The sequence below is a fragment of the Cupressus sempervirens genome, chromosome 11 (genome assembly GCF_028749045.1).
Source record: "Cupressus sempervirens isolate cs-2001-9-10 chromosome 11, ASM2874904v1, whole genome shotgun sequence".
In the NCBI taxonomy this organism is placed as follows: domain Eukaryota; kingdom Viridiplantae; phylum Streptophyta; class Pinopsida; order Cupressales; family Cupressaceae; genus Cupressus; species Cupressus sempervirens.
In genome coordinates, this window is record NC_143128.1 from 704027727 (window position 1) to 704050012 (window position 22286).

Sequence of the window (22286 nt, forward strand, 5' to 3'; positions counted from 1 at the left end):
AACTCTCCCAGAGGAATTATAAGTGTGTTAATTAGGACTCATCATGGGAGGAGCCAATGCATAACATGGAGCATAGAAGTACTAAAATATATCAAGATAAGTTCTACCCTTTGAATCATTCATAAAATTCTACATTTAATATTATATTTTAAATTTGACGTTTCTGATCTCAAATTTAACATTGTTGTTACAGGACGGACAATAAAAGGAGAAAATATTGAATTGCTTGAGGACTAGAAATTTTGGGAAGGGTGGACTATAATGACCCCATTTCCAAGACCAAATTTTATAGTAATAATAATGAAGTTAATATGAGATTGATAAATAATAAATATTAATGATTCTTGATTGAATTTAATAAACAATAATAAATAAGAAATAATAATAAATTAAATATATAATAATGATAATACTAATAATATATTATAACTAATTAAGTGATTACAATAATATATAAAGAATATATTAATAATATTAATAATATTATTAATAATATTATTAATAAATACATAATAAATGTCACAATATATAGCTCTAATAAATATTCAATTATAAGTAAACAGATTTAAATCTCTATTAAGTCACCAAGCAAACTCACGACTAAGTGATAATATATCACTACTTGAATTATTTACCAAACCGATGATTTATTAAATTGAGGTTTCCAAAGCCATGAGACGTGATTATCTACTAATAGCCATACAACTATACCATCGCAACCCATCATATCTCAAGATATAATATGGCACTCAAGGGAGAAACAAGGAAAGAATTCATTTAGGCATGAAAGACAATTTTTATTGCAAATTCTAGAGTGGATGATAAAGAAATTGAAATGTAGGAAAGAAATAAGCATCTAGTCAAGTAGTGAAGACTTATACATTAGATTAACCTCTGTCGAGCATTGATAATCATCAAAAATTCAAGGCATCTTTTCATCATCAACAAGGAATGTCTGAAAGCAAGCTCTTAGTCTATATATATATATATATATATATATATATATATCTCTCCAATATTGAGATTATGAATGAAGTGATTGACGTGCATAGAAAGGGAGTAGTGACCAGGGTTTGGAATGAAGGAAAAAATTAGATTTTCCAACTGTAAGGAGCATGAGTAAGAAGCTTGATGTGATTAGGAAGGACTAAAGGAACGACCATCACCAGGCAGACAATCATCATAGAATTACAGCTAGTGATCCTTGATAGAAAAACATTATAAAAAGTGATAAGAATTTCTAGTAACACATTCACAAGAAAATAGCAAAGTCAAATGGGAAGAACAAGGGACAACAATAATCATTTTTTTTAATACTACAAGAGTGTAAGAAGACTAGTCAAATATATTTCCTCAACATTCTTTCTCACCATGATAGAATACATTGAGTGACACGTGAGATATAATTTTGCATTACTACACTAGTGTACAATATCTGAAGAATTCCTATCTTACATGGTTCTTACATTTCACTTATCAAATCATTTGATATTTTGATTCTAAATACCATTACCCAAACTCATACAAAATCAGTATCCAAGTACTAGTTGGCGACTATAACAATATTATTGAATACACATTCTAAATTGGATAAGTTCTATCACTTGAACAAGATCACCATCCTATACATACTCTCCATATCAAAGTCGGGAAAGGGGACATTATATTACTCAATACAAAAAACTAAACCAAGACCAATGTCAAATTTCCAACGATACCCTCATGAACATAAACATGACAACATAATCTTAACGATTTCAACCAAAGAGATAACATGTTTAATATGAACATACCATAGCATTTGAAAACTCTAAATTCATCTGAAGACTATACCATTACATTACAATAAAACCATCCTAACACCAAGGATAACATGTCAAATGAAAGCATAAACCACACCTTTACCAAAAAATCCATGAGTCCTCAAGATGCAACCATCTCCACACATAATGAAGATAACAGGTGCACCATGGAAATATCAAAGATGCTTCTATAATATTAGGATCTAAGATATCCTCTAACATTTTCAAACACTCAATAAATATATCATTACCAATGACTCTCATTCAACCATAGTACCAAGTCAACTATGAAATCATAAAATCCATGTCCTATATGAAGATCCTCTAGGTCTACACTGTTAGAGTAATTATTTGTTCTAACTTATTAATTAAATCAATTTGATTTAATTAATTAAGTTGCCTATTACTCTAGTTTTCTTAAGCTATCTTGTAGGTGCATATAATTAATATTTTATTAATTATATTGTGCAACCCTAGCTTTCTTAGGCTTTAGTTTCCCTTTTTGGGTTTCGTGATTCCTTTATAAGGATTCACCTCTTTGTATTTTAAACATTCACTTATTGGATTATATGTGAGATTGCTCTTTGCATGTCCATAAGATGGATCTGGCATTTTGGCCTCCTTGATTTTTCCTTGCCTCTGTTCTTTGCTTCATCCATGTGACAAGTTTATGCATGCAAGTGTTCTTGGGAGATTAGTCTAACACCTATTCTAACATGTTATCAGAGCAAGTTTGCTGCTCGCTATTTGTGGTTTGTTGAAGCATTTCAGAAGTTGCATTTTTCAGAGGGTTTCAATTTTTAGAGTTATTTTGTATTGGATTTGGAGGGGTCATTTTTTCAGTGCATTTTGAGCCCAAATGGACCTCACCGTTGGATTCGTAGCACCCAAAAACCCTTGTTTCCATATAAAATTTGTCCAATTTGGACACAGTTGAAATTTGATGCAAAAATTTGTTACCAGATTTGGGCACGCTTTCCGAAGAAAAGATTTATTTTTTTATTAAAAAAATAAATCATAAAATCAAAAGGCTTTATTAAAAAAGGGCTCATGAGTTTTTATTAAAAAAAGCGTTTGCTTTTTTTGCAAAAATTCTTCAAAGTTTTTTGTTTTTTGTTTAAAAAAGCATTTTCAAAATCTTCCAAAAAAGGATGCTGCATCAGCAAAGTATGATAGAGAAGTGACATCAGCAAGGTACTGAAGCAGGTCTAACAGCCACAGGTGCTGATGTCATCCATCTTTGGGCTGAAATTTGACGGCTTTCAAATCATCATTTCTATAATTATGTTTTGTTTTAAAAGCTGTTTGTGGTTTTTTGGCCATATCTTTGTCATACGGAGGTATTTTTTGATGAATCTTATATCGTCGGAAAGCTCTTTCCGAGCCCATCATGATGGTGCTAGTTATTTGGACTTTTGATATAGTTTGGTTGCCTATTTTGGCAGTCAAAGCTGGATGTTCTATTTTGCACTCTGGGAGGCGTATCTTGAGCTTCCGATCTCCGATTTTGGACTTCTTTATATTGTTGGAAAGATCTTTCTATGCTCTTTCCAGTGATGCTGGTTGTTGTTCCAAATTCTATTCCAGGCACATCCTATTCAGTCTTTTGCATTTTAGCATTCTGGTGGATATCCTGTTTGTTTAAGGTCTGGGGATCGATTTTGTTGCTTCAGTTGCTTCGTTTTGGGCTCTACCTTCTGTTGTTTCAGCCTTATGTCTTTTCTGATAATTGTTGATATTCATTGTAAGCATTTTTATGCAACACACTGAGATAAAGTGCCACTCTTGCGTTTTGGGATCCGTTTCATCATTGTGATTTGTTGTACTCGCACTATTATATAAAGTGCCATGGGGGGGATAGTTGTTTGCCGCTTATAGGCCCTCTTTCTCTAATTCCTCATGCAGTGTCAATGACACATGCCTTTATTTTTGTTTGTACGTCACTCTCAATGTGTTTGGCTCCTATGTTGTAGGAGATTTTTGGCCCATCTTTTCAGCTGCATGTCACCTCACCTGCCTTAAGAGGAGGTTATATTGTTGTTCTATGCTTCTTTGGTTGATGGTTCATGCCTTCTATTTCCATGGAGGTTCCTTTGGTTGATGGTTCGTGCCTTCTATTTCCATGGAGGTTCTACAGATCAGCATTTTGACAGAGTTTTGCGGTTCTTCATGCTTCAATGATTCTCTTCTGATCTCTTTGTTCCTTCTTCTGGAACATTCTTTGCTATCTTTTTTTGGAGTAGGGTTTTTCCCATGTGGTTTTCTCTATTTCTCCTCTTTATAGAGATTTTTTTGTGATTGGGTACCTGATCTGGCCTTGTTACCGGGACCCAATTCTCTTTCATAGCTGTGCTAGGTTAGCTTCCTCCCAAGCTTCGCTTAAGGGGGGGTGTTAGAGTAATTATTTGTTCTAACTTATTAATTAAATCAATTTGATTTAATTAATTAAGTTGCCTATTACTCTAGTTTTCTTAAGCTATCTTGTAGGTGCATATAATTAATATTTTATTAATTATATTGTGCAACCCTAGCTTTCTTAGGCTTTAGTTTCCCTTTTCGGGTTTCGTGATTCCTTTATAAGGATTCACCTCTTTGTATTTTAAACATTCACTTATTGGATTATATGTGAGATTGCTCTTTGCATGTCCATAAGATGGATCTGGCTTTTTGGCCTCCTTGATTTTTCCTTGTCTCTATTATTTGCTTCATCCATGTGACAGGTTTATGCATGCAAGTGTTCTTGGGAGATTAGTTTTTCACCTAATCTAACATACACTGACACAACTAAAGTGTCAATACCAAGTGAAACTAAGATCTCCAAACCAAGAAGATAGAACCTAACGAAGAACTAATCATGTACTAAAACCTTGCCACTATCACAAGATCCCACTAAATTGTGTATCCAATTTATCCATGACATCATGATGAAAAACACCATCATCTAAGCATGAGAATCAACCAACATATCAAACCATAAAAGAAATCAAAGTGCACACCATAAGCTCCTAAAAAATCAAGTAACATAATCCTCCACCAAGAAGATATATACCACCATAATCAAATCAAGAATATGAATCAATGAATATGAAGAATGTACCTATATATCCAACACTTTCATGCCAAAATCTATAGCACCATGATCACATCCATGAATCAAGCAACCAACTCTCAAAGTGTCCAACCTATCAGCATAGAATAGTCAACCAAAATCCTCTGCCATGACTATACCTAGTAACAACATATCATTGCTTCTACATAAATACATATCATAAAATCATGTGACTAAGGGCATAGACAACCCAAATCCAAGTTACCACTATGAATATGTATCAATAGTAAAATATCAATGGGAAAAGAAAACCTTATCCAAGCTATAAATGCAACTTGTAAGTATAGATTGCTTACAAAACTGTGCAACTTGTAGACCCAACAAGTCATCATACATATCCAAATCACACATTGATATCCATATCATCATGAGACTAGTCTAGAATATATTATGAGTATACAATGATATCAAATCTCAAAATCTTGAAAACATGCAATGTCATAAACTCACAATGTTACCATAGACAATATATATCATATACCATTCAAGTCAATATATCACTAAATAAATCATGCAAAACTTGTACCAAATCTAAACCAATGTGTAGATCACTCCTAGATATTTCCTTTGATCACTCGAAATCCAAACTCTAACTCTATATGTGCAAGTTATGCCAAAATAAATAATATCTAACTTTTTGGTTCTTAAAATATGAAATAATTTCATAATCATAGAACCAAACTTATACAAAGTTGTAGAGCTTTAAAATAGCTTTCCAATGATTGTAAGACATCCAGGATTTGATATCCTAAGAGAAAGTAATGGTCGTTTTACCAAGACAACATTTTTACCATTTTCACTCTAATTTTTTTTGTGACAAATATTCTAACAATATTAAATTTTATTGTCATCATGGGTTGAAACTAAAAAAATGTTTCATTTTTCTCTCAACATGACCAAACTAGAGCATATTATTTATAAAAATTTATGGAAACATCAATTGGGATCCAATGGTGAGGTCTGTCTTTTCGTAGGAGATCATTTCTACAAGCTCCTCGATAAAAACCCTCATTTAAATGAAATAGCTAGAAGACTCTTTTGACTGGCAATTTCATAGGCCCAAACTTTGCCAACATTCCATCACAACAACAAATCCAAAGTACCTAGATTTGCAATAAACAACCTACAAAACCTATATATCTTCCATTTTTTTAATTCTCTAATGCATTCCCATGGATTCAATCTTGGTTTATGACAACAAAACCATAGCTTTGATACCACTTCTAAGGAAACTTACAACAAAAAATATAACCATTTCCACATAACCCATAATAGATCTAAAATAAATATGTAATAGAAATCCACATGCAAGAGAATAAACAATATATGAAAAATGTGATGCAAGATATACCATAGGAAACCCTCATTCAAGAGAAAGCCAGCCTCTAAAAGCATCGATCACAATGTATTATTCAGCAAAAATATCAATAAAATTAACCATGGAAGCCTCCAAATCCATATCCATGACCGACCAATCCATGTGAACAAGCATGAACTCACACATCTCATGTCATGCTTCTAACCTTCAAAAATACTCCCTTAGCTAACCTATTAAGCCTTGTCTTATTCAACTTTCCCTTTTTCATCTTGTCTCTACAACTACCCTTATGGCTGCTTATATAATAGCAAGTCTCACAAAACCACCAAGTGGTATTACATAAATCATGTGCTAAAATCATGTGCTACCTAATCCATTGACCCCACATTTAATATTGGACATTTAATTAATTTTTCCAATATTAAATAATTATATCAAATATTATCGCAATGTTATAATACAACCCATCAAGTATATCACATGAGAATGTCTCCATGTTGCATGTAAATCTAGGTGATCCTAGGTGCAACATTACATAATAAAATAAAATTGAATACAAAATAAAAATGTTATGCAATGTGTGCAACAGACACAATCTCAACACATTCTTGATACATGTCCTTTTTGTGGGCATTCTAGATTTATTTAAATGGTATTGTAGAAGGGCTAAAAAATTAATGGGTTTGGATCCACCATTTTTTCTACATTTTGCCTGTACCTTTTTTCATGACATTTTGTACTCCTTTGAGATAACCCTAGGTTTCCCGTATCTTTTCTGCAACTTTGACACTCTTTCAAAAGCTTAGATGTACTAGATGTGATGCAATTCTCTTTGTTACACAAGAATATTAATTTTTCATATGTGACTTATCAATGGGGTAGAAACTCTATTTATCATCACTTTTGTACTTTACGAACATTGTATTCTTCTCCTTAATATTCTTCCACATACTATTGTGTATTTGAATATATCATTCAAAACGTTTTAAAAATGTACTCAATACACCATTACCATGGAAGTTAAACAATTGGCATACGTATTTTCTTATAGTTGAATCAAAATTATCAAATTCCTAATCCACTATGAACTTTCATACTTCTCAAATCCACACAAACATCCATAATGAAGTACAAAATTTCCAAGTTGTCTTCATTGATTCAAGAAATCCATTTAGTATCATTCGAATATCAATGGTTAAATAATGGAATGAAAATTTACTTTTTCCTCAAATGCTTTTCACATAATCTCTACTCTCAAAAGTGCAAACAAGTGTACACTAGTGTAACAAAACCTCCTCTAAAGAAAAACAATTACAATACCTCATAAAATTTAGAATGTACCAATAGTCATTATAAAAACTATTGTATAAAGCAAGATTTCCTCTCTAGATCTACAAAAACAACAAATTTTTAAATCAGCTATTTAAATCCAAAAAATACTCTTATTTTCCAAGATGCTCTAGTGTTATATGTATATCATCACTTAAAAAGACAACACAGAAAATTGTATATGCATATAACAAAATTAAACTTTAATTAGTAAATATATTATAAATGTCAATTTAATAATTAAATACAATGGAATGTCTTATGATTTATCACACACCCTGTAAATTTTCCAAAAGTTGAGCCCTCACATGCCAATTTTCATTTTGAGAAGTGCTGAGCATAAGCACAATTAAGAGAAACCGCTTAAACATCACATACTAAGCTTAATTCCTATACCAAACATGTTAAATAGTCAACTTAATTCTTCCCTTAATATGTGATGTTTAAGGGTGACTAAAATACATCTCCCAGTTGTTAATTGACGTCAACATGCCCGTCACACGACGTCCATTCTTTTTTGGCCGTCAAGTACAGATTGAATTTAAGCGCAAATAGCATCCACGTCAAAATTTGCCGGAAACAAATTGTTCGTGGATGTCGCTGATTTTACGTATTTTGTGTTGAGGATAAAGTGTACAGGATGATTGCAAAGGAGTACAAATGTAGATTATGCCGTCAAGTGTTCAGTAGGCCTTCAGAGATTAGAGGACATATGAGAAGCCATTGGCCTCCTGCACGCCATTTAATAGACCCTAATTCAGGCAAGTGCAGCGCAAATGGATATTTTTTGTTTTGTTTTCAGGGATTTCTTATCGAATGTTGTTTCTTGAAGTTTGTGGAAAGATCAGGACCGTGTTATGTGTATTCATATCAATTTTGAAATTTTCATTTTGTCTAGAGTCCTGCTGGTCTGATTTTCTTTTTCCTTAAAGATTTGAATCAGCATGAAATTCTGACTCTGTTTTACGGTGGATCTTAATTTGCATGATATTTTCTTTGATGTTTTCATGAATCTAACAGAAAAATATAGAGAGAAAGTTAAAGCCGCCTCTAATCTTCAATCAGAGCAGCATCTTTCAACAGTTCCGTGAGTACTTGATACGTGACAATGCAACATTTTATTTTATTTTATTTTTCATAAATACAAACCTCATTTCTGATTCTTTGAAAATGAAATGAACGGCGGGCACGGGGAGACAGCGAGAATGCTGTTTTGAACATGCGACATCCCATTCGCTTTATTCAGCATAGCTGTGGAGAAAAACCGGGTCCTTCCACGACATTTACAGGTACCGATTATCAATATTTTAAACCAGAGTAATTTCAAAGTTTTGCCTCGAATATTTTCCATTCTTGATACTCAAATTTTCTTTTGTATCGAATGCTCAAATTTCTTTTACAATCTGGAATCGTTTAACTCTTCTTTCAAATCTTTGTTATTTTGGTTCCAGTTTAAACAAATTTAAGATGTGCTTCGATTCGATTCATCTTTTTAATAAATTAAAACTTGTATTGTTTGTTTGTATTGTATTGTTTTTTCCTCTGTTTACAGGGCTGGCTTCGCCTCCGTCTCAATCCAAGGGCAATTTACTCCCATTTTCTTGGTCTGCATATGCAAAGGGTAAAAGAACTAAATTAAGAGATATTTCTGTGATTTCCGGCCCTGATTCGCTACGATTTCCGCCAAAAGATTCTCGGCCTTGGGGATCTGACTTGGAATTAGATCTAGCCTTTGCTGTTCATCAGAGCGACAATTTAAAGCCGGTCGTTATTAAGTACAGAGCATCTCGCAAGCATAAGAGTAAGGGCATTAACTTGAAACCGCCACAAAAACGAAATCTGATAGTACCAAATCTTTTGGATCTTTTGAAGAAAGAGGCACAGAATTTTCAACAGGAAGAAGATATGGATTTGATCTATTTCCCTGTCGATAGCATTCAGAACAATATCAGGAAAGATTCGCTACAATTTCAGCAGCAACGAGATCCTGATTTGGAACATTTATCTTCGCATAGCCTTCACAATCTTATCAGAGATGACGAGGAACAATTTCAAGAACCGGCTCAGAAGAAGGTTTCGAAGGATGATTCTGAAGAATATGAGAAACAACTTCTACATTCTTCCTATGATTCTCAGCACGCACAGGATCTCGTTTTACAACAAGCACCTACTGCTAACGTTGAAGATTTCCCTGGGGTCATTCCAGAACAAAATGAGCAACAACTTCTAGATTCTACCTATGATTTTCAGCTAGCAGAGGATCTCTTTTTGCAGCAAGCTCCTTCTGGTAACGTTCAAGATGTTCTTGGGGTCATTGCAGAAGACTTTCAGCAGCAGCGTGATGACGTTTTCGAGAGTGGTCTTAACGAAATTTTCGTGAATGGCTTTCTAATATTTGAGCAAGCGAGGGATCAAAATGTTGGGGAAGAGAGGCAGGATGGAAATGTTGGGGAAGAGAATATAGATCAATATTTGAACTCGAATGGTTCGGAGGAGGCAGAACAGAATGACGACCTTTCTCCACCTTCGGTTACCAGTTAGCGCACAGATTCAATTATTTTCCTGTTAAGCATTGTGCAGTTCCCATGGAAATATGAAGCATGGAGTCCATTGTTTGGGAATTATTCCTTACGCCTAGTGCAATGATGATGACATTTGAATATCCTTCAGCTGAGAAATTTGATGAATTGTAACAAGACTCTGTCTTTTTACGAAAGGTAACTAAAAACTCTAATTTATAACCATCATTTCTTTTGACCACATTTTAATTAGATTGAAGAGGTTGACAAAACGTGCAATGTATTGTTTGCCAGCCGAAGGAAAAATTGGAGCCATGGATGTGCATTATTCAATAGATGTAGTCTTAATCTTTTAATAAAATTTTGTGTTGGCTTTGTCGAGATGATGTAATTTATAACCATTTTTATATTAGATGTGTGTAATAATCATGTTAATTAAATGAATTAAAATTTGTTCGAAAAGTTTGGCAAAATGTAGTTATGAGTTTGAAGTTTATACATCAAAATAAATAATCTCCCAAGTATTATAAATAATTATTTAACTTATTATATTATCTTATATTAGAAGATGATGGTTGTTTATTTGAGGTATGGATATAATATAAGAAAAGATTTATCTATATGCGAATTAAGAATATTTAAACATAATTAACTATATTAATCATCTACAATCTATAAGAGACACAAGCATGTCTTATTTTGAAAAGTGGAAAGACATCTAGAAGGCCAACAACAAATTTCACATTAGACGATAAAGTTTAACCTCTTTAATTAGAATGGGAAGAAAAAATATTTTACTTAGATAAAAACTCATTTATTGACACATGAGAAGAATTGGTTTTGCTTTTCTTTAAGAGTGTGTAAGGGTGTCCATATTTGATTCTCTCTCAACTTATATAATGAGAAAATTGCAATGAAAATATGATTGAAATGTGCAACATATTGTTTGTCAGTAAACAAAACCAAATCATGATTTGCCTTGTTTTAACCATGTGTGTGTGCACCCTATTTTAATTCATGTATAAAAATTTTTATTTTCTTTTAATGATAAATTAAAATACGTTATATTTTTTGAGCATAAGTATTACATCATGGCAATTAAAACTACATTTGAAAGATTATACTAAATGTAGTCAAGTTTTAAATTTTCAAAAAAAAATCAAATAACTTTATATTAAAGTAATTGTTTCATGTTAAAATATTCATCAAATTATAAAATTGATTATATTATAATAACAGTTGGTCATGGTTGATATTTTGGGTAAGGATAAAAATATTCTAAAATATTTTAAATATCTTAACCATTCACAATTTATAGGAAGTAAAAAGGTAACTAGGACCGAAACAACTATCATTTGATAATAAAAGTATCACATCCACTTTATAGGTAAGAATTAAAGATTAAAAGTATCCCCTCCATGTCATAGATGAGAATAAAGGAATCAAGGATTGTTCTTATGTATGGAATATTTCGTTGATATATGGAAAGAAATTATTCTTCAGGTTCACTATCCACTAAGATTCCAAATAGTGCATGATATATTCCCTTGGGGCCCATTTGGTTGCTGGAATAGGACTGGAATAGGAAGAGAAAATTAGAATATGCTATATATTCATTGTTTGGTATGCTCAATCAAAATTGGGAATAGGAAGACATATTCCAGTTTTGGCCCTAAAATGAGCATATGCCTATGGCAAAAAATATCTGTTATTGGAATAGAACATTTCTATTTCCAATTCGGTTTTTTTGTTTTTTGTAAATTTTAAATTGTTTTAAAAAGAATTTTGTAATAATTTTTTAAAATTTAAATTTTTTTTAAACAATTTTTTTGTAAACAATTTTTTTATATATCGGTAAATGGCCTAAGGCTTTGATATATTTTATTAATAAAAATAATTTACAATCCTCCATTCAAACATGCACTGGTAGGAAAGAATGGGGAAGAAAACCTCCAATCTTGCTCGAGACATAAGTCCTAAAAAGTACATTCATTACTGGGGCATACCCTAGATACTTACAAAGCTTGGTGCATATCAAAATAATATTACAAATTAGCCCTTCAAGAGGATTCTGAACAATTTACATTTATGAAAAAGAGGTGATCTCTGAATTCTTAAAAGGAGAAAGCTTTAATATAGGTGGAGGAAATCCTTCTTGTATTTGCTTCACTTTTTCTTGTAAAACCGCAAAGCAAAAAACCATTGCACAAAAAATACTATATGGGAAGATGGTAATAGACTAGTTAGCCTAAGAAGAATATGGTATATTCTATTAAAAAAAATGCAATCAAGTTACTTGAAGTAAGGACAAACTTTATAAATACCATATAGAAGCAAATCTTCTGAGAAGCTAAAAATAACCATCTAATCACATCCAGCACCAAAAAACTATAGGGAAAGAGAGTGTTGTTAAAGGAAACGAAGTGCACCAAGAAAAAAATGCAACATGATAAAGTGAATAAAATCAAGCTAATGAGCCTGAAACTTTACCATATAAGTTGAGAGGGAATTAAAACCATAAAAGAGTAGTAGTTGAAAATATCATATGAGTGTGATATAGATATGCTTAAAAAAAACTCTATTCTTGTTGGTCTCAGATTGGTTTTGACAATTGAGTGTCAACATACTTAACCGATTCTTAAGTTGATGCTGAGTATAACATAGATGCCAAGCTACAGTGTGTGCCAAGCCAGAGATTCAATAGGTGCCGAGTGAAGTTCATGTGTTAAGTGATAAGTGATGCCAAGTCACTATAGATGCCAAGCAAAGTATAGATGTTGAGCAAAATAGAATTCCTATAGGAGCCAAGTGAGACAAAATTCTTATATGTGTCGAGCATTAGCAACTAGTAAGTGCCGAGTAACATAGAATCAACATATGAGTTATTGCCTTCACAAACTCAGATGTAAACTATTTTTGAGCTGACTTAGGATGAATCTCGAAGGATCTTGAAGATAAGATTGAATATTTTGCATTTGCTATGAAATCAACATGAAGCCAATATGAAAAATGGAGAAGGCATGCAAAAAATTAGAAAAGTGAATAAATTGAGTAGGAAATGATGAATGAATATTGATTGTAGATTCATACCTAACCCTAACTCTTCAAAGCCTTTATAAGGAGGAGGAAACCCAATTGTATGTGTGTATGTGAGAAGTGTATGGGCGAATTATAGCAAAGTGTAGAGGGGTGTTTAAAGACTTAGAGAGCAAAATAACATTGCAGAATTCAATTTATCAGAATAGAGTAATTAAGATTTCAAGGAGAGATATATCAGATCAACTAAGGATCAGAGAAAATAGAGCAAAAAGAGGATTTGGAATCAGCAATTGAAAATTACAAGGCATTAGGTCAAGACATTCTTCTATACTTTCTAACCATTGTATTGTGAGAATGGAAATCCTATGTTGATAGGTTATCCTAACAACTATATTGGTTTAATAGCCATGTTGTAAGCCTTTCAATAAGGTACTAAATCCTCTAATAGGGTAACATTCCAAGTGAGTGTTTGTAAATCCTTTAACTAGGTCACTCTTAACAGGTTGTAAAGTCTTTAATAGGACAAGCTTTTCATAGGGAAGACCATTGGAAGTGGTCAAAATTTGTAACCTTAAACAGTTACATATTACTGTAGTGATACTTTGTGGGTGTCATCCCCACCCCAGTGTTACCTTCTCATTTTTGGAGGGTTTTTAGGTTACCAAATCTTGTGTTGTCTATTTCCATGCATGTCATTACTTTCTTATTTATTAGATGAATTAGATGCATGCGAATGTTTTCAGTTAAAAGGTTTTGAAAAGGTTAAAAATAGTTACTTCTGATTCATGTCCCACCCCCCCGCCCCTCTCATAAGTAAATCTTCCCACTTGTAAATTTCAACAATTGGTATCAAAGCCTAGTTCTCACAAGGAGGAGCCTTACAACTTGGAGAAAAGATCTATAAATGGAAGTCTACAAACTTGGGAAGATCATACAAAATTTGACAGTTGATATAAAACTTTCTTTACATACTTTGGAAGAAGCCAGGGAAGAACTGAGAAAATATTTAAAGAGAAGAAGAGACATTGCCATAGCTGATAATGATACACAATACAAGGAGATTGACACCTCAAAATTGTTTTCAAATGGAGATTCCAAAGAGTTTGATGTAGAAATAGTAGACCTAATGGAGAAGAATAGAGCTCAAGAAAAAGAAATCAAAACACTCAAGGTTGAACAAGAATCACAAGCCATGATGCTTTGTGAAGTGACCGAACAGAAGAAAAGAGCCATTGAAGATAAGGCTATGCTAGAAAAAGACAAGAGAAACCTTGCCAACAGACAAGAAGAAAAGTTAATTAAGCTTGCAAGAATTTCAAACATGAAAATAGACACCCTAAGGAAGCTGATGAATGTACATCATGAACTAAATGTCAAGGACATTGAGATCTCTATACTGAAGATACAAAATGAACAACTACAAAGTGACCTGAAAAGAGAGGAGATTATAGAGAACTTAAACAAACAAAATGAGGCCATCAAGTACTTTGAGTAGCTACTGAAATCACCAAGAGCCAACAATGATACTTTAGGACTAGGATACAACAACACTAAACGAGGAAAGTCATCCAAGACTACAAAAGAAAGAAGTAACAAAGGTAAGAACACTAAACCTACTTGTCATCTCTATGATAAAAAGGGACATACCTCTAATGTGTGTAGGAGCAAAAACACCCATTAGCATGACAAACCTAAGAATGTGAGTCACTATCATAAGTGTAATAAGAAAGGACATCAAGCACAAGAATACAGGACTAGGACTATTAGAACACCAAGATTTGAAGGTCATTGCTACAATTACAAGAAGTATGGACATATAGCTTTTGAGTGCAGATCAAAGTCTATATGTACACTTAATCAGCCAACAAGAGGAAATAACCATGGACATCATTACAATTGGGACTACAACACCAAGTATAGGTATCATTACTATCAGGAATATGGACACATTCCTAAAAATTGCATAAGAAGACATTTTAGAGGAAACTACAGCAGATGGCTCAATCAAACCACATGTTTTAGTTGTTTGAAGACTAGTCATATCAGCAGGAATCGTCCAACAAGGTCAAAGGCACCCAACTCAAAGATTAACAAAGGAAAAGAGAAGGTGGATGTTGAACACATTAGAGGAGAAATGAATAAGACATGGGAGAGGAAAGATGGGAGTTGCACATCAAATGAATGGATCACTTCACCCAAAAGGTCAAGTGATCACACTTCAGCAAACTAAGCACAAGAAGGCATATGGAGCTGATTTACAAGACTTTATCACACATAAGTTCCTAAACAAGAAAGTACTGAAAAGAAGAGATCAACATGAAAGGAGATGCAAAGATAAATTTTCAAGATTTCATAAGTGTTGTTGAGTTGCCCTGAAATGTCGAGTAAAACTTCAATACATGCCGAGTTGATTGTTAATGACAATAGAAGCTAAATGATTAGATGAAGCCAAGTTGGTAGTGCAAGCCGAGTGAGGGATACTTCTATAGATGTCGAGTGGTGGAAAGACAATGGATGCTGCATAATGTAGAAATGCTTAAGTAGCTGAGTAGACAACTGTAAATGCACTAAGCATTTAATGCAATGAAAATAGGGTATATTATCGCATTTTAAATCCATTTTCTTCATCGTGAATGAAGAGAAAACATGAAAAACGGTGTAGAACAACTTCCAAGTAGACTACCCAACATTTAACCATATTTCTATAAAAATTCAAAACAATTTCATCGAATTCAAGGTATTTACATTTGTGTCGAGTTACGTAGTTTCACATTTTCTTTATGTTAAAACCCTAGATCACACAAATGGTTTCTAGCTCTAGGAAAACATAGGAAAAAGAACCATTTGAGGTACAACTAGTGTCAAATGAAGTAAAACAACTAGATTTCTAGCCAATACTAGAAGTGGCATATAAAAATGATCCAGTTGGAGCCCTATCTATAATACCCCCTGAAGTAGTTATGGTCCAAGATGTTAAACACTATTACAACTATAAAATTGGAGCCATAGGAGACATGGAGATGAGGGAGGCATATGAAAAATTGTGTGAAAATAAAGTATTGAAGGAGGAATATCAAATTGTTGAGAAGAAGGGTTTGATGCGTGCCGTAGAATTCCCAACAGTTTTCAAAACTAAATGGATCAAGATACTACTTAGTAGGATTCATGATAGAAGCTTATGGCTAGAGGATGGTCTAATGAAAATAACCAAAAGGGTTGTACATAGAGTGATAGGGTACCCAACCCTAGATCAGCCAAAGACCCTTAGAAGTGATGCTAAGGAAGCAATTAAGAAGAACACTAGTGCCAAATGGAACAAGAGAGGAATGAAAATAGACACCATTCAAGACCCTCTTGTTGACTTTTCTAGTAGGGTTATTGCACACAAATTCTATCAATCTAGTAGACTTAATAGTGTGCCTTGCATTGTAGTGGATGTGGGTTACAAACTAGTGAAGAAGGATCATACTTATGATCTTGCAGAACTACAACTACAACAAATCAATGAGAATTTAGCAGCAATAAGAAGAACCAAGCGAGCACAGTGCAAGTTTGGTGCTATTTTCATTTGCATATTCTTCTATGTACAGAATGAGGTTCCTTCTTTTGGCAAAGTTGTGTGGAAAGAAAATAGGTTTATCATAGCTCAAGTTAATGAATATATAGAACAAATGGGAGCTAATTTTGAGACCCTAATGACTAGCTATTTTGAAGACTTTAAGAAGACCATGAAGCAAAGGCTAAGAATACCAGTTTCATTGGTAGAAAAGCATGTAAATGATGTATGCTTTCTTGTAGATATTGACTATACCTATATTCAAGAAACTACACCAAGAGTTAGATGGTTAAGACCTTTTGGCTATGAATTAAATATAGATGAGGCATCAATAGCTATAACTACACTACTAGCTAAGGAAGTGGACAAAAGTGCACCACATTTTGGAACCTATGATGTGGTAAGGTCAAAAGTGGATATGGAGTTCAAGACTACCTCCACACTAAAGAAGAAGGATAAATATGTAAATAAGTTAAAGGCCAAATTTGGTGAGAGCACCATAGAAGGAGAAGAAGAAGGTGAAGAAGCAGAAGATGAAGAAGAAAAAGGTCAAGAAACACTTGCATTGACCCAAGGCATGGGTGAGGATGTAGAAGAAGAGGAAGGTGCCAAACAAGAAGCACCAAAGGTAGAGCCAAAGAAGAGAAAATAACAAAAATAACTAGTTGCATAGCCTAAGGGGAAGAGGAAAGCAACAAAGCCAAGCCCAGCCAAGCCAACTACAAGGGCAGATACAAGAGAAACAACAAGGTGGCAAAGGAACAAGGGAAAAAAATCCACAAAGCAAGGAAAGCCTACAAAGCAAAAGAAAAGAAGAAAATATGTTGCACCCCCAGATTCAAAGGAAGAGATAGAATTTGACAATGATCAATACATATTGGTAATACATTCTACCAAGTCTAAATTGGAAAATGTTTGTAATAACATTAAAGATAATGTAGATCTAACTAGTTTAACAACCATTAATTTTAATAAATTTTCAAGAGAAGAACATAACATAGTGGAAGAGTCTATCTACACTCTAATGGCTAAGTTTGAGACCACCCCATTTGAACTAGACAATTCTAAACCTAAGGAGATAAGCTCCATTGTAAAGGATAAATGTCATTACTGCCTTATAATGGAGAAGGAAATAAGGGAGTCAACATTGGCTCATGTAACACCCAACTTAACAACAGGTCAAATAACCAAGGCTAGAAAGAAACATGGGGGCAAGTTTGCACCCAAATAGAGAGCCTTTAGAATTTTACAAAATCAAATTGAAGATGTTGTGCAAAAATACACGCAAATGTGGAAATTGATTTATGGATTGACTACTATAAAGGAAGGGTAGGAAGATCCCTTTGTGGGGAGAAATGATGAAGAAGATGAGGAAAATGATAAAGAGGAGGAAGGAGAGAAAGAGAAAGAAGAGGAAACAGTGGAGAAGACACAACAAGGTGAAGAGGCAACAATTGAGGAGTAGCAGCTAGAAAAAAGTGTCCAAGACACTCAATTGCCACCACCAAGTCCTCCACATACAAAACCTACAGAAGCTATAATTATAAAGGATGTTCCTAACACCTCAGGTCAGAACATCAATCCACTAACTACAAAGGATCTCAAAAAGATACTTCACCAAACCACATTGCAATCACAATTATGCACAAATCATATTTTGGTGACTATGGAAGAGTTGTAGAAAGCTATAGAAGAAATTACCAAGGAGAAGGTGAACACACAAGAACCATCTTCACAACCTCCCACAACTACAATTGATCATCCAAAAGAGCAAGCAACACAAGACACAACTGCTAAGGTTGATTCTATAGTAAAAGTGACAACAACTGCCAAGGAGTTAGCAAAGGAGAAGATAGGACAAGATGTTCCTACTAGACAAAACCAAGGTGCACCTCTTTAAATCATTGTAATTGATTAAGGAAGAAATGGAAAATATAAGGAAGAGGAGAAAACCCATAAGGAAAGAGAGCAGGAAGCAATACAGACACTAGTACACTTGCCTACCTTGGGGACTCCCACCAAGTAGCCAAGCATTGATGCAATATCATTGCAAATTTCAGCACCAAGCTCAAGCTCCACTAAGGTAGCAAGGGTACTTCACTATGGATACCCTGCACTTGATGAGGAAATAGTCATAACAAGTTATGACTCTAAGACAATGAACCTATCACAGATAAATGAAGTGCAAGAGGCACTAGAGAGAAGGAAGAAGCATGAGATACTCATAAATGAGTATAGGAAAAAGCAAGCATTAGTGGAAATTAAAGACATATTACTTGATGCATTTAGCTTGCCTATATCTGATGAAACAAAGCCCATCATGGAGAAATTGTCCAACATACTGGACCAAGAACAAAATGAAGACCTTGATAAAAATGTTAAATTATTATAGTGGTCTAAAAAGAAATTTCAAATGAAATTTAATGAGAAGATATCAAGTGAGATTGCACTTTCGCAAGTTGAATTGGCTAAGAAAGTTGAAAAAGTGAAAACAGTACTTGAGAATATATTCTTATTGTACTCCAAATTGTATGACTCATGGGTATGTGTAGGACCATGGTCAACCAAACTATGCTCTTAAGTGGCAATAAACAATTAGAAAATCAGGGTTATGTCAAATTGACGTGCAATTTTCTACTTTTTATTAACTTTATATCAAAAAGTTGAGAGAAAAAAATCTCTAGCAAATTGAATCTAGTTTCTAAATTAGTATGACTTATCTCAAAATATAAAAATTGATTGGTCAAAAATTTGAATTTTAATGCAATATTACAAAAATTTCAGAACAAAAATAAGAAGTAGATGTATGTGTGACAACCTCAATCAAAATCAAATGATAATAATTTTTAATAATATTCTAGATATAAGTAGTAGACTCATGCCTAGATGTGACACATGTTTTTGGGTATTTTTATTCTAAATAAATAATAATTAATTAATTTTTGACTTTAGTATTTTTGGAATAAATAAATCTCGTGTCTGACCACCTTAACTAATTTAAAACTTTGCAAAATTCAAATTTTCAATTTTTTTCCTTATAGTAGAAGAAACATAGAATGTGATACATCTTTTGGATTTAAAAAATGTTGTACCATTTGAAAGTTATAGTTATTTTTCAAGTAGTGTGTCAGTTAGCACTTTATACGTAACTCCATTAGAAAATAAGTAATAATTACTTACTAAACTCATAATTTGACAAACCTTACATCTATCGAAAGATAAGAACATTCTTAAGAAACCCTTTTCATTTCATCAAAATTTGGTGAAAAAAAAGTCGTCAGCTACATGTTTGAAGTAAAAATCACATAAAAGTAGGCCAAAAGCACATTTTTAGAATGTTTTTAAAGTTGACCATATAGGTTTGATATCAAAAGATATAGTAGACCTAATAAAGATATTAATTGTTTTCATTTAGTATCATAGTGGGTGGAAAAAAAGTTGAAATAGATTTTGAAATGGTTTGAGATATTTTAGAACTACAGATTTTTCAGATCGCCACTTTATGGTACACCATGATCCTGCACATAACCTCATCATTTTTCACACAAGAAACTATCTAGAGAATACTAAGCTTGGAATGGAATCTTAAGATATCTAGAACATAGCTACATAAAGATCCAGCTCAAAGTGAGAAGCATTTTGCAAAAAATGCTTCACACTCAGAAGGAGTTAGCTATGTTGACAATAGAAGAGGCCAATGTCAAGGCCAAATTAATACAAATTCAATCTTCTATTACCCCACACCTTGAAGTACTACATAAGGAAATAGCTTACATAGAATTTTTTTTAAAGAAAGACCTTAAACTTTCTACTTTAGAAGGCCTAGTACATCTTGCAGCAGAGATAACCATCCAACTCAAAGCAATGCAAATAGCATTGGACAACTAGGATGCTTCTCTAAAGATGATCATGGAGGTAAATAAAACATTTCTGACTAAATATTCTATTCATTCTTAGGACCCTTTGACATAAGTGTCAAAAAAGGGGGAGATATAATATTTTGAAGGAGATAAAGATATGAGATAATAAGAAAGGGGGAGTAATACATTATGTAGATATAGAAGAGATCTATTAAAAAATGGGAAGACAATAAAATTTTGAACTTTTCAGGAGAAATAAGAGATACAGACAAAAGGATAACCTACAAGATGTATAAAAAAATGGGGGAGCAGAAACAAAGGGGGAGTACAAACAGAGCAGATATAGACAATGCAAAGAGTATCAAACATATCCAACACAAGAGATTTTGGATATAGAAATGGCACATCATGTTGCAAATATAGATGAAGTAACTAAGGGGGGGAAGGGTGGGTGGGTGGGGGGGGGGATGTGGTGTGGTGTATATCCATTACCACAAAAAATATTTATAGATCCCTTAGATGTATGATAAAACTAGTTACTGCTATCACTTGGTAAACATATAAAAAATGTTGTAACTCAGTAGATGCAGTGCATGTTAACTTTAACAGATCTTAAACATTCACAATGATTAACATGCAACCATTAAAAAAATAAAATCAACAGATGAGACACCCAATTTAATATGGAAACCCAATATGGGAAAAACCACCAAGTAACTAGCTACTGATTTTCACTCTTCTGAAGTGAGTGCTATTAGGAGCCAACTTTGTTAAAGGTTACAAAACACACTATTAGGTGTGATCTTGTTAGAAGATTTAATCACCTTATTAGGAGTGGCCTTGCAAAAGGTTTTTAGAACAATTCAATAGAACTGTCACCTTGTTAGAGGATTTACAAATGGTTGTTAGACCAACTCTATTAAGAGATTTAGGAATTAGTACTACAATGGGGAAAAAGTAAAAATAAAATGACCTAAATGAGATGCAACTGAATTGTTGATACAAATCTATGTTCTACTTCACGGGATCCTTCCTAATCAAATACAACTTTGTTGCTCCTCAAAGATATATAACCATCCTTCAAAGTTTGCTCAGACTTTCCTCTTCAAACAATCAATACACTTGTATACTCGCTCATTACATTTTACAATTCTCAACTTGACCTTTCATATATACCTTACAAATTGTCAAGTCGGCCCAATTACAACTTACAATTACCAATATTCATTACCTTAGTCAGCTACAATCATTACTTTAAATAATTAAACTTTATTTCTCAAAACAACAAAATCCTTCATTAGTCAACCTTGCTTAGTAAACACTATTCTTGAACTGATTTTCTATGTTAATCAATAGAAGCTTGGTTAACACTACTTCCTACAAAATCCTTTGGAGACTAAGTGAACTCAGTAAAAACTAACTTTCCTTCATTAACCATGGGTCTTAGTTAACACTACTTCATACCATATTTTCCTTTGATGCCTGAGTGAGCTCGATAGACACTGTTTCCATAGAGTAATTTCTAGGAATGCTTGGTATACATAGAGAATTGCCTTCATAACCAACTGAGCTTGGTAAGTACTAACTACCAACTGATATGACATTTGTGTAACATCAAAGAAAACACACGGTTAGACAATTATATCCAACAATCTACCTCTTTGGCATTGATGGCAACACAACATGTCATAGCACAATGAAATTTGAAAGCAAGTCTTTCTCTAATAGAAACTTTTCTCCCTCTTAGATTTTAT

At 33.3% G+C, this 22286-nt stretch overlaps 1 protein-coding gene across 1 annotated transcript; it reads left to right on the plus strand.

The window, feature by feature from the left end:
- The first annotated feature begins 8130 nt into the window (after nucleotides 1-8130).
- Nucleotides 8131-10455, plus strand: LOC149531642 (uncharacterized). The gene is made up of 4 exons (XM_089811892.1): nucleotides 8131-8319; nucleotides 8579-8645; nucleotides 8759-8847; nucleotides 9111-10455. The coding sequence occupies exons 1-4, from the start codon at nucleotides 8199-8201 to the stop codon at nucleotides 10097-10099; spliced, it is 1266 nt and encodes a 421-aa protein (XP_089668018.1). The 5' UTR covers nucleotides 8131-8198; the 3' UTR covers nucleotides 10100-10455.
- The last annotated feature ends 11831 nt before the right edge of the window (nucleotides 10456-22286 follow it).